Genomic DNA, 14,825 nt, shown 5'->3' on the forward strand with positions numbered 1-14,825 from the left:
ATTTTTATTGTTGAAAGTATTGCAGATGTCTCCCCTTTTTCCTCCCATTGACTCCTTCCTCCTCCCTCACACCCCTCACCTGCTTTCCCTAAACTAATGTCTGTGTCCATTGGTTATGCATATATGTATATAAGTTCTTTGGTTTATTTCTTCCCATCCCCCCCACCTCCCTTCCCTCTGAGGTCTTGATGCTATCTTCTGCCCATTCTTCTCTCTATACTTCTTTGTTGTGTATTAGAAAGCAGGGGACTGAGAAAATGTCTTTGGAAATAGACATACCAGATATATTAGACTTTAAGTCAGATGCTGCCTTTAAATAATCCTGAACAGATTACTTAACTGCCCTGAACCCCAGTTTTTTTATTTTTCAAAACGGTAATAAAGGCAGGATTGGGGTGAAGTTTAAATAAAATATTAATGATAACAGTGCATTAAGTGATATAATCATATAAAGTAGTACAGTGCCTGGTACACAAAAGTAATCAATATGTTTGTTGAATTATTACCATTATTAGTACCTGACTGCTTTGCACCTCATTGATTGTCTTTCCCTTTGTCCACCTGTTAGATCCTTTCCCTGTCCTCCTTGAGCCTTTAGAAGTTTGAGATCAATTGTTTAGTATCAGGAGCTAAATGTAAACATACCCAACTCATGTTCTAGCTATAGTTTTCTTCTTGCAGAGTTTGGATTTTTTTTAAACCTGAATTTCTGCCTCAAGAGTGCCTAACCCAACTGCTGTCACTTGTGTTTGTTCTACATTACTCCTGGTTGATAGCTCACAAAAAATAGATTGTTATGGCAGTGTAGACAAAGCTGAGATTTCTCTAAAACTGTGATTGGAAAACACATGCTAATCTTTCTGAGATGTAATGTTCATTCATTATAAATTTTAAACACTGAAGTATAAAGAAATATGTATTCAGAATGATGCCATTCTCTTCATGCTTTTTGCCAGAATTAGCAGCATTGTGCTTATACCATGGGTAGGGCTGCTGCCAACCTTATATTAGCCTAGGACACCATTCCCTATAGTCATCTAGAATTAAGTTCTTGTACTCTAGTCATCACCGTGGGCCATGTTTGTTTTATCCAGCTAAACCTTCTGTTCTCTTTTTTGTTTGACAATTGAGTAGGGATTAAGCTGAATAATTTGTTTTTTTTTTTTATCCTCACCCGAGGATATTTTTCCATTTTTTGTACAGATAGAGTGGGAGGGAGAGAGAGGAAGGGAGAGAGAGAGAGAAACATCGATGTGAAGGGACACATCGAGTGGCTGCCACCCGCACGACCAACCAGGGCCGGGGACAAACTGCAACCGAAGTACGTGCCCTTAGCGGGAACCGAACCCGGGTCTCTCCGGACCGCAGGCCGACACTCTAACCGCTGCGCCAAACTGGCCAGGGCAAGCTGAATAATTTCAATAGAACACTTGAAGTGAAATTAGGAGTGTGCGGCCCTGATTATTCTGGGAAACAAAATTCCATGATAATACTTATGCTCCCATGGTCAGATTTTGTGGCTGTAAATTTTGTTATTCAAAACATGATTTAGATTTCCAAAATGGCTGCGGAGTGAACAGAAGCTACACAGACCATCTTCCAGGATCAAACTGGAATTACAACTAAAACACAGACAAATCGACAGGAAAAAGCAACAGAAAAGCAGCTTGCGAAGACCATATAACGAGGGACACTGACTCGATCCTGGTAGGCTTGCGAAGGTGAAGACGGGGCGGTCGGCAGCTCGGCAGCTGCCTTAGCTGTGAGCTGTGCCCTTGGGTTAAAGTCCCAAGTGGCTCCACAGCGCAGAGCCGGAACAGAGGCTAAAATAGCCACAGCCACTTGCCTTGGGCTCCGGCAGAGGGAAGGCAGACTGGACTGGAACTGTGTGGGGACACTCGGGATTTGGAGGGCGCTCAGAGCTTTAGATGAGTTGCAGCCACACAGCACGGTGGCCATATTGCTCCTTCCTAGGGCCCTGGGGAGAGGCAGCAGCCCCTCCCTTGAAGATTCAACCCCAGCCTGTGGGCCATTGAAATGCAAATTCAGGCTCATTAACAACCAGCATCTGCCCCACCCTTGGGAAATCCTCTTATGCTGAGCACCTGAGGGAGTTTTTCAATCAACTGACAACCCAAAACTCTTCAAGTAAACTCGACTGCTACCCTCCAGACAAAAAGCTAGAGGATAACAGTACTATTCCTGGGTGAGCAACTCTAACCAGGAAAGTAAGACTTGACAGTGGTGTTTAACGTGGGTCCTCCCTTGCTCATCTAAACCCAGGAGAGGGAGCCACAGACAGCAGAACACCAATACCCACAGGGAGAACTTGGCAGGCTCCAAAGCCCACTGTGATAGCCAAAATGGTGAAACACAAAAAGAAAAGCCAAATGAAAGAACAAGGGACCTCCACCAAAGATGATATCAATGTGGAGCAGTTAGGCATGTTAACAGAGCTAGAATTCAGAGCCATGATCTTGAGGAAGCTCATCAGCATCAGTAAGGACATAGAGATGCTGAAAATGAACCAATTAGAATATAAAAACCACCAAGAAGAGATCAAGAGTAACATATCACAAATAAAGAACACATTGGAAGGTCTAAAGAGCAGAGTAGAGGAAGCTGAGGACCGGATCAGCGAATTAGAAGACAGGGTAGAAAAAATGAACTGCTTAGAAAACCAAAAGGAAAAAATGATTAAAAAACAGGAAGACAGCTAAAGAGAACTGTGGGACAACTGGAAACATAATAATATTCGCATCATAGGAGTCCCCAACGAAGAAGAAAATGAGCAAGGGTTAGAGAATATATTCAAATTAATAGTGGCAGAAAACTTTTCTAATTTGGTGAAAAAAGAAGGCAATCAAGTTCAAGAAGCACAGAGAGCCCCAAGTAAGAAGAACCCAAACAGGCCAACACCAAGACACATAGTAATTAAAATGCCAAAAATTAAAGACAAAGAGACAACCCTAACAGCAGCAAGAGATAAGCAACAGGTTACCTCCAAAGGAAACCCCATAAGGCTCTCAGCTGACTTCCTAGCAGAAACACTACAGGCCAGAAGGGAATGGCATGAAGAAATCAAGGTAATGAAAAACAAGGATCTGAATCCAAGACTACTCTACCCAGCAAGGCTGTCATTCAAAATAGAAGGTCAAATAAAGAGCTTCCCAGACAAAAAAAGGCTAAGGGAATACATTAGCACCAAACCAAAACTACAACAAATGTTAAAAGGACTGTTGTAATTAGTAGAAGAAATAGGAAGAAAAATATAACCAAACTAGACAAAAAAGGCAATAAATAGGTACATATCAATAATCACCATAAATGTAAATGAACTGAATGCTCCGATAAAAAGACACAGAGTAGCTCTGGTCGGTTTGGCTCAGCGGTTGGAGCGTTGGCCTACGGTCCAGAGAGACCTGGGTTTGGTTCCCGCTAGGGGCACATACCTCGGTTGCAGTTTGTCCCTGGCCCTGGTCGGTCGCGTGGGTGGCAGCCACTCAATGTGTTCCTTTTGCATCGATGTTTCTCTCTCTCTCTCTCTCTCTGTTCCTCTCTCTCCCTCCCACTCTACCTGAACAAAAAATGGAAAAATGACCTCCGGTGAGGATAAAAAAAAAAAAAAAAAAGACACAGAGTAGCTGATTGGACAAGAAAGCATGACTCATCTATATGCTGCTTACAAGAGACCCACCACACAACAAACTACTCACATAGGGTGAAAGTGAAGGGATGGAAAAATTTTTTTCAAGCAAATGGAAAGCAAAAAAAAGCTGGGGTAGGAATACTCATATCTGATAAAACAAATTTCAAAATGCAGACCATAACTAGAGACAAAGAAGGCCAGTGCATAATATTGAAAGGATCTATCCAACAGGAAGATATAACCTTGATAAACATATGTGCACCTAATGTAGGAGCACCAAAATATATTAAAAATCTTTTGGAGGACTTCAAAGGATAAATGGACAGCAATACAATCATAGCAGTGAACTTCAACACCCCACTAACACCACTGGATAGATCCTCTAGACATAAAATTAGCAAGGAAACAGAGACTCTAAATGAAACACTAGACCAAATGGATTTAATAGATATCTACAGAGTGTTACACACCAAAACTACAAAATTCACATTCTTCTTAAGTGCACATGGGACATTCTCAAAGATAGACCACATGTTAGGACACAAACTAAATCTCTACAACTTAAAGAAGATTGAAATCATATCAAGCATCTTCTCATATCACATTGGCATGAACTAGAAATCAATTTCAACAAAAACATACAAAGACATTTGAACACATGGAGGCTAAATAGCATGTTATTAAACAATGAATGGGTTACCGAGGAGATCAAGGAAGAAATTAAAAACTTTCTGGAAACCAATGAAAATGAATACACAACAACACAAAATCTGTGGGATGCAGCAAAAGCAGTTCTGAGAGGGAAGTTCATAGCACTACAGGCCTACCTCAAGAAACAAGAAAAAGTTTTAATTGACTGTCTAACCTCACAACTTAAGGAATTAGAAAGCAAACAAAAAGAAAACCCCAGAGCAAGTAGAAGGAAGGAAATAGTAAAGATCAGAGCAGAAATAAATGACCTAGAGACCAACAAAACAATTCAAAGGATCATTGAAACAAAGAAATGGGTTTTTGAAAAGATAAACAAGATTAATGGACACTTAGCTAGACTCACACAGAAACAAAGAGAGAGAACACTTATGCACAAAATCATAAATGAAAGAGGAGAAGTAACAACTGATACCACAGAAATACAAAAGATTGTTAACACCTACTATGAACAATTATATGGCAACAAATTCGACAATCTAAGTGAAATGGACAAATTTCCAGAAACACACAGTCTCTCAAAACTGAACCGGGAAGAGACAGAAAACATGAACAGACCAATAACAACTAAGGAAATTGAAGAGATAATAAAGACTCTCCCAGCAAACAAAAGCCCAGGCCCAGATGGCTTCTCGGGGGAGTTTTACCGAACATTCAAAAAAGAACTAACTCCCATTGTCCTCAAACTATTTCAAAAAATTCAAGAAGAAGGAAGACTTCCAAACTCGTGTTATGAGGCGAGCATGATTCTAATTCCAAAACCAGAAAAAGACACTATGAAGAAAGAAAACTACAGGCCAATATCTCTGAGGAACATAGACACCAAAATTCTGAACAAAATACTAGCATATTGGATCCAGCAATACATCAAAAAAATTATCCACCATGACCAAGTGGTATTCATTTAAGGGATGCAAGGCTGGTACAATATACACAAATCAATAAATGTGATACACCACATAAATAAAATGAAGAATAGAAACCACATGATCATATCAGTAGATGCTGAAAAAGTGTTCGACCAAATCCAGCATCCATTTCTGATAAAAACGCTCTGCAATGTGGGAATAGAGGGATTATATCTTGACATAATAAAGGCCATATATGAAACACCTACAGCCAACATCATACTCAATGGGCAGAAACTATTAACATTTCCCTTAAGAACAGGAACAAGACAGGGATATCCATCTTCGCCACTCTTATTTAACATTGTACTGGAAATCTTAGCCACAGCAATCAGACAGGAAGAAAAAATAAAAGGGATCCAAATTGGAAAGGATGAAGTAAAACTGTCATTATTTGCAGATGACATGATATTATACATAGAAAATCCTAAAGACTCCATCAAAAATCTACTAGACTTAATAAATGAATTTGGCAAAGTAGCAGGATACAAAATTAACATCAAGAAATGGACAGCATTCTTATACACCAATGATGAACTCCCAGAGAGAGAAAATGAAAAAACAATCCATTTACCATCGTGGCAAAAAAATTAAGATGCCTAGGAATAAACTTAACCAAAGAAGTAAAGGACCTATTTCTAGAAAACAACAGGACATTGAAAAACGAAATAGAGGAAGATATAAAAAAGTGGAAGCACATACCTTGTTCATGGACTGGAAGAATTAACATAATTAAAATGTCCATAGTACCCAAAGCAATCTATAGGTTTAATGCAATCCCCATCAAAATACCAATGACATATTTCACAGAACTAGAACAAATACTCTAAAAGTTCATATGGAACCAAAAAAGACCCCGAATAGCCACAGCAATTTTGAAAAAGAAGGATAAAGTAGGTTTGATCACAATACTAGATATCAGGTTATACTACAAAGTGACTGTAATCAAAACAGCCTGGTACTGGCACAAGAACAGGCACATAGACCAGTGGAACAGAATCGAGAACCCGGAAATGGACCCAAGGCAATATGCTGAATTTATATTTGACAAAGGTGGCAAGAGCATACAGTGGAGTAAAAACAGCCTCTTTAATAAATGGTGTTGAGAAATTTAGACAGCAACATGCAAAAGAATGAATCTAGACAATCAACTTACACCATACACAGAAATAAACTCAAAATGGATAAAAGACTTAAATGTGACCAGTGAGTTCATAAAAATTCTAGAATAAAATGTAGGCAACAAAATTTCAGATATCATGTGCAGCAGAATTTTCACTGATATATCACCTAAGGCAACAGAAACAAAGGAAAAAATGAACATATGGGACTACATCAAACTAAAAAGCTTCTGCAAAACAACAACAACAACAAAAAAACAACCATCAAAATGGAAAGGCAACCCACTGAATGGGAGAACATCATTGCCAATTATACATCAGATAAGGGGCTAATTTCCAAAATATATAGCGTACTCATACAACTCAACAAAAGGAAGACAAAGAACTCAATTAAAAAAGGGGCAGAGGAGCTAAATAGACACCTCTCCAAACAGGACATACAAATGGCCAAGAGTCATGAGCAAATGCTCAACATCACTAATCATCAGAGAGATGTAAATTAAAACAACAATGAAGTATCACCTCACACCTGTCAGAATGGCTGCCATCAACAAATCATCATACAACAAGTGTTGGCGAGGGTGTGGAGAAAAGAGGACTCTAGTGCACTCCTGGTAGGAATGCAGACTGGTACAGCCACTGTGGAAAACAATATGGTGCTACCTCAAAAAATTAAAAATTGAACTTCCATTTGACACAGTGATCCCACTTCTAGGAATATACCCTAAGAAGCTTGAAACACCAGTCAGAAAGAATATATGTACCCACATGTTCATAGCAGCACTATTTACAATAGCTAAGATCTGGAAACAGCCCAAGTGTCCATCAGTAGACGAATAGATAACAAAGTTGTGGTACATATATACAATGGAGTATTATCCAGCTGTAAGAAAGAAAGGTCTCTTGTCCTTTGAGACAACATGGAGGGACCTGTACAGTTGTATCCTATGTGAAACAAGCCAAGTAGAAAAAGACAAATAATACATGATCTCACTTATATATGGAATATAATGAATATAATTGTATGAGGAATATGGTAGACCCAGAAACAAGGAAGTTGGATACAGACTGACAACACTCAGTAGAGGGTGTGGTGAGGGGTGGGAAGAGATAAACCACAGAAATTATGTGCATGTATCCATAATGGACATGGACAACAAAGCTGGGGACGTTGCAGGGCAGGAATGGGGAGGAGAGTGTCAATGGGGTAAAAAAGGGGAAACATGTGTAACAAAAGTAAAATTAAATTAAAAAAAAGAAGAATGAACACTATTCAGGTATAAAAGAAAAATATCTTTATGCCCTGACATGGGAGCTATATGTGAGTTGTTAATTTAAAAAGAAGAGCCAATAATAACATTCACAATATAATCCCTTTTCTTATATTTAAAAAACAAAACAAAACATGATTTATCTTCTTTTTCATATATTTACAACAAATAAGTATCTTATTGAATAAACACAAGAAATTAAATGAAAGCCAATGTCTATTGATTACTCCCTATTTGAGGCAATATACAGAGCACTTTACATCTGTAATTTTATTTAGTCCTAGCTATCTGTTTCACAGAATCATTGTACAATTACATACATTTAGGCTGTGACAGAAGTATTTTGTCCTAAGTCATGCTGATGAATTTTTTTGAGGAAACATCATATTGATTTCCATGGTGGCTGCATCAGTCTGCATTCGCACCAGCAGTGTACTAGAGTCCCCTTTTCTCCACACCCTTGCCAGCAGTTGTTGTTTGATGATTTGTTGATGGTGGCCATTCTGACAAGTGTGACGTGATACCTCATGTCATTTTAATTTGCATCTCTTTGATGATTAGTGACATTGAGCATTTTTTCACATGTCTCTTGGCCACTTGCATGTCCTGTTTGGAGAGGTGTCTATTTAAGTCCTCTGTCCATTTTTTATTGGATTCTTTTTCTTCCTTTGAACTGCCATTCGACCCAGTGATTCCACTTCTAGGAATATATTCTAGGAAGCCTGAGATACTAATCAGAAAGAATATATGTACCCCTATATTCATAGCAGCACTATTTACAATAGTGAAGATATGGAAACAGCCTAAGTGTCCATCAATAGATGAATGGATAAAAAAGCTGTAGTACATATACACAATGGAGTACTATGCAGCTATAAGAAAGAAAGATCTCTTATCCTTTGAGAAAATATGGAGAGACCTGGAAAGTATTATGCTAAGCGAAATAAGCCAATCAGAGAAAGACAAATACCACATGATGTCACTTATTTGTGGGATATAATGAACAAAAAAAGCTGATGAACAAAGTAGACCCAGAGACATAGAAAGGAGTGTGGTTCAGAGTGACAAATTGCAGAGAAGGGGGTTGGGGAATGGATGAGGTAAACCAAAGAACTTGTATGCATGTATGCATAACCAATGGACATAGGCAATAATGCTTGGGGGGTGGGGGTGGGATAGGGAGGAGGGTGTCTGGGGGGAAGAAGAAGAAACATCTGTAACAACAATAAATTAATTAATAAAAAATGGAAAAGAATAGTTTACCTAAAAAATGATATATTTTATATGACTAGAAGAGTGCAAAATATTTAATGTGGTTTCATTCTGTTTACAAATAAAGTTTATTATTAAAAATAAAATAAGTTTTCACACACACACACACACACACACACACACACACACACACACATTCTGACATGAGATCTAAGGAAGCTTTCCCCCACTTTGATTTTTGGATTGCTATCTCCTGGGTGTGGGAATCTCAAAGGTGACTAAGACTTAAGTGATCATATAAGCCATGCCTTCCTGACACAGAGTATATTTTTACAGTATGAATCCTCACAGATACCACAAGTGTTACTTTATGAATAAAATATTTCTCGGGATATCACAATGAAGAATTTTACCAAGGTGAATGATTTGCAAAGAAGTGTTTGGTATTCCTCAAGAAGCTTCCTGTTCTGATTTCCTGTTACAGTGTTTATTCCTTCACTGAGTTTTGATGTGCACACATCTTGGTACTTGGCTGAATGTTTGTTAAGAGTGATCGCAATCCTAGGGTTTCTCCCATGTGAAAAAAACAAAATAAAACACTTTATTTTTGTTTAATGCCTGTGCACCTCATTCTGCTCTTTATTGAGTGGATTCTGCATTCTGGAAACTATGGTGAGCATTTTGCCTAACTGGTTTTTTGGAGTCACATTTCAGTGAGATGTACAACCATGGAACCATTTTAATTTTTCGCTCCAATCTCTTTGAACATGCTAACGTGGGTCCCTTAGGTATTAGCTTGGGCACACTGCTCTGTTTTCCACATATACTCAGGTAGTATAAAGTCCACTTCAGACCAACTGAAATCTTTAAACTCATAACCAATCTAACCCTTATATCCCTTTCTGCCAGAGCCAGGCTTGGTCTGAGGAACTCAGAAAGCAGTGTAGAGAGGATTTGATCTGGCTTTTCCCTCTGCCTTTCCAGGCCAATCCTTACTGGGTCCCTTTCTCTTCTGATGTGCTGTGTCAGGCAAGACTGAAAAGGAAAAAATGGCAGAAGCCGTCTTTCATTCACTGGTCCCTGAAACAGTCCTTTCCTGGCTGTGATGTCCCCAGTGAGCTGCATGTGTGGGCTCAACTTTCTTTCAGAGGCCCCCTGTCCTGTACCTGAGGACTGCACACCTGAGCCTTGCTAATGGGGTTCCTGCCCCTGGCCACAGTCTCTAGATTGGGAAAACAGTGGGATGGGATGTCAAGCTTGCCTCTCTTAAGTGGCATCTCCTGAATCCACAGGAAACTTTTTTTTTGCCTTGCTGAATGGTGGGACTGTAGGCTGTTCCCAGTTTGGCTCTGTTTCTTTTCCCTGTTATATCTCTCTCTGGAAACTTACTCCTCTACTCAGTTCAGTGCAAAGGGATGGTCTAGAATTCCTCAGCAGATGTTCATTGAGGAATGAGACATTCAACCCCAAACTCTCTCATCAGCTGGGCTTCTGTAGGGAGCTCTCCTGTTCTCTCCTTTCCTCATGTGGAGGGAAAAGCAGTAACAGCACTCTCTCCCTAGGCCAATGACTTCTGAGCATTTTCGTTTGATTTCTGTGTATATCCTTTTGCTTTCATCTGCTGTTGGGGTTGGGGAAGTAACAGTGGCCATGGTTTCTAAAGTCTTTTCTAAAGTCTTCTTGGCTTTTCGTTGGGAATGTGGGAGTTTTGGTGGAGAAAGTCCAGTCAACATCTGGCATTCTGTCATTTAGTCTGCACAAGAACTCAAGGAGATATCTCCATTTTATGAGGGAGGAAAGTTAGAGTAAGGGAGATGAGGTTATTTGTCCAAAATATCACAGATACAAAATGTAAAAAACGTGAAGGGGCACAAGAGGTACACATTCTCAGTTACAAACTAAGTCACAGGGCTGCAACCTAGTCAATAATATCAAAACAGCCCTGGCCAATTTGGCTCAGCGGTTATAGTGTTGGCCTGTGGACCAGAGAGTCCCGGGTTTGGTTCTCGCTAAGGGCATGTACCTTGGTTGCAGTTTGTCCCTGGCCCCGATTGGGGTCGTGTGGGTTGCAACCAGTTGATGTGTCTCTCTCCTCCTGCCCCTCTCTTTCCCCCTCTCTCCCTCACTTCCCCCCTCTCTCCCTCCTGCTCTATCTGAAGATAAATGCATAAATGTCCTCGGGTGAGGATAAAAAAAAAAAATCAAAACAACTGTATGATGACAGAGGCTTACTAGATGTAGCATGGTGAGTACTTTGTTATATATATCAATATTTAATAACTAACTCTGTTGTATACCTGAAACTAATATAATTCTGTATATTGATTTTGTTAATACAAAAAGAAAATGGTAAAACCATGATTCAAATTCTGTCAGGCTCCAATTTATTTGCTTATTATCCAAGCACCATACTGTTGTCTTCTTGATTGTGATGGAGGTATTTACTTTCAACATGGTTAGCGCCAATGCAGCAAATTAGTACAGTGAACTCTTTTTCTAGGCAACTTCTTTATAGAAACAGATTGCCAGCAACTATGAAACATTCACGTAAGGAAACATTAGTTATATAAAAGCTCATATATCTTTTGTTTTTTCTCTTTTTTTTTTTCAAACATAGCTTTATTAATAATTGTTTCCAGTTCCATGTCTACTCTGCTACTGCTATAGTTAATGGTGGGTTATGTCATAAATTATGTTTTAAAGGTTCAGTTATTTTAAAATGTGATTACGTTATGACCATAGACTATGTGTGCTTGTATGTATGTATATGAGAGCATTAGCATATGCTTTAAAATTTTTCTCCATATGCTAATTTTGTTTTCTTCTTAGTTATAGGGATGCAGAAAAGAATTTCCACAATATCTCTAACAGATGCTCCTATGCAGACCATTCCAACAAAGAGGAAATTGAAGACATCTCAGGAATTCTTCAGCGTATTGCTAATATACTAGGTATATTAACTACATATTTATATGACTAAGAGAGAATGAATGAGGAGAAGAGGAAAAGTAAAGGTGTAAAAGTTTTATTTACTAATGAGAAGTTTGCAAGATATGGCACATTGAGATCTTGCCTTCAAGTGATTTAATTTCAACACTCCTGAAGGTGTTTAAGTGGAAATTACATGTGTGGCATTTACCTGGAAATTCAAAAACATTATAATAAAAATACTTATATTCCAGGGAAACTTTTCTAAGTATGCTTACCCTTGACTGAAATTGAAGATCTTTCTGTCCTCTCAAAGCCCATACGTTATTATTTCTATTATTATTATTTCAGTTATTTCTCAGAGGCCCTGGTTGGGGCTGGAGGATGAGTCACAGGTACTCATAGTGGACTCAGAGGCCATGAGGCAGGTCATCTGTGCCTGAGGTCTTTGTGTCCTGTGTGTGGTAGTATGTGTGTATGTGTGTGTGCGTATGTCCACCTTGAAGATGATAGTATTTATGACAGAGGAGCTGCTTTTGGATGCTTCCCAAATGACTAAGGGGCACTGTTGTAAACTGTGCTAAATCACACAGCATTAAAAACCATAACAAACCATAATACCTTAATACCTGGTATTCTAGATGTATGAGAGCTATACTGTGTCATTTGCAAAGTAGATACCACAGCAGGAATACATTTTGCCCTAGTGTCTTACAGAGGTATTTAGTGAAAAATACCTCTTTTAATATTTTTTTTGGAATCCTCTTTCTTCATTATGACTGAGACAGGAATCTGTGGTGGGGAATAAGAAATCTTAGTGACTAACTCCATACCAAACTCAAAATCACATCTACCTCAGAATCAGATGATAGTGGGGCAAACTTGTTTGCCTGATTTTTTTTCCCTGTAGGGTAAGTACTTTCCCTTGAGACAGCTGAGTCCCTTAAAAACCAATTCCAGGTGACTTAAACCCCGATTTTTCTATACATATCTGACTCCTAGAGGTAGACCTGGCTTTTACACCTAAGCTGGGACTCTAGTATGACTCCAGCATCCATGACTGCATTTTCAGCCTAGGTAACTTTTGTAAACACAAAATACTACACTATGAACATGGAGATTTTGTGAGGGGAGGCATACAGATATATATGTGATTTGTCTATAATAGCTGCCAAGACAATGGAAAGGAAGGCCATAGATTTACTTACCTCAATCTTAGTACAACTGTAGGGATGTTGTACTACCTAAGTAAATATTATTGGAGGTGAGGGACTAGAATAATGGGGAAGGGGTTGAGCATTACCCAGGAGCTAGTCACACTTTTTTGATTTTGTCTTTTCAAGGACTCTCCTATCATTAACATCTTTTTCTCTTGACACAATTTGGGTGAGATGATGCTCCACTAAGAAGGATGTATCAGAATCTTGGCAGAGAGATGTTTAATACTTTGGAAAGTTGCTCTTATCCAGTTTGCAAACATTTCCTTGCCCCTCACATCTCTTTTCCTCATGCTCTGAGAATCAGTGAGTTAGAGGAAGTAGGAGGTGTTCAAGATAATAAATATACAAGCAGTGCTAATGGCCTCTGAACCATGACTTGCAAATGAGGGTGCACTAGTCCACAAACTCTAGGTCAGACAGTTTGACATGGTGACCACCAGGTGATGCTGTGGTCCAGCGCAGTTTAGTTGCCTTTCAACAGTTGCAGGTTAAGTAGTGAGTGGAAAGAACAGCAGGTAGTGTGCTACCTGTTGATACTAGGAAATAAGTAGATTTAAGCAAGGTACTGATAATTAAGAAGGTGCCTGTATAATAGGGTTAGGATTACCATAAATATTATGTTTTTTTTTCCCTAGAAAAGAGAGATTAGGTCTGATTTCCCCTGCCTCTATGTGATCATAGGTTGTTCTTAAAATGTAAAAAGCCACAATCATGTAAAGTTTAAATTTCTGAAGAGTAAAACTAAATGCCTGGCTCCTGTGGACCAGATGCTGGCCTGGATCTAACAGGTAATTGTGGGCCTAAGAGGTAGCTGTTCTCTTTTCAATAATGTCCTTTTGTAACTCTTGAAATACAAATTCTCTGAGGACAAAGATAACAACTATACTGGTCATATTCAATGAAAGCTTTGTGTTTTTATTTTATTTCATTTTTTTTTTTCTTTATTGATCTTTAGAGAGAGAAGAAGGGAGAGGGAAAGAAAGACAGAAGCACTGATGAGAGAGAACATTGGTCGGCTGTCTCCTGCATGCCCTCTCAATGGGGATTTGGCCTATAAGCTGGGTGTGTGCACAACCAGGAATTGAACCGGTGACCTCTTAGTGCATGGGTTGACGCTCAACCACTGAGCCACACTGGCTGGGTGAAAGCTTTGTGTTTTTAAAAATTGATTTGAGAGAGAGAGAGAGAGAGAGAGAGAGAGAAAATCAATTTATTGTTTCACTCATTTATGCATTAATTGGTTGCGGAACTCATAACCTTTGTGCATCCAGGACGATGCTCTAATCAGCTGGGACCACCTGGCCAGGGCTCAATGAGAGATTTGTTTTTAACAAGTCATTGAACTATGATTAATCTTAGTTTGCTTAGATTTTAGCTTTTTAAAAAAATTACATTTAAATTCTCCTTTGTAATAATTTATAAGAATGCAAGAATTGATGAACTGGACAGAAAAATACTATACAAGAAAGGAAGTGTTTTTTTTTTTTTAGTGTGGGGGGTTTGGCATGGAGAAATAGTTTCAACCAGGTTATGAGAAATTTTGAGGCTTGGAAACCTCCTCTGTGGATGTCAGAGGGCAATTTTCCAATGATTTATATTCATCACCTTTGGGGAATGTGGTTAGAACTTTGGTGGGTTGGGACTGGGGAATACATATTTTCTCACCTTCTTAACCTAGAAATGGTAGAGAATAAAAATGTCTTTGCTCGCTCATCTGTATGTTATTTATACTTCACCTGTTATTAAAAATGATTTAAAGTCATAGGTCAGAAAATATGACCAGAGCATAGCAAATGACCATCTCTATC

At 38.8% G+C, this 14,825-nt stretch overlaps 1 protein-coding gene across 2 annotated transcripts in view; it reads left to right on the forward strand.

The window, feature by feature from the left end:
• Nucleotides 1-14,825, forward strand: part of GUCY1A2 (guanylate cyclase 1 soluble subunit alpha 2) — a 462,539-nt gene that overhangs the window by 41,440 nt on the left and 406,274 nt on the right. For both annotated transcript variants that reach the window (XM_036258990.1, XM_036258989.1), the window contains exon 3: nucleotides 11,699-11,820. In XM_036258990.1, the coding sequence (XP_036114883.1) occupies nucleotides 11,699-11,820 (122 nt within the window). The remainder of the gene's footprint in view (nucleotides 1-11,698; nucleotides 11,821-14,825) is intronic.

Source organism: Molossus molossus, unplaced genomic scaffold (genome assembly GCF_014108415.1).
Source record: "Molossus molossus isolate mMolMol1 unplaced genomic scaffold, mMolMol1.p scaffold_m16_p_13, whole genome shotgun sequence".
NCBI lineage: Eukaryota > Metazoa > Chordata > Mammalia > Chiroptera > Molossidae > Molossus > Molossus molossus.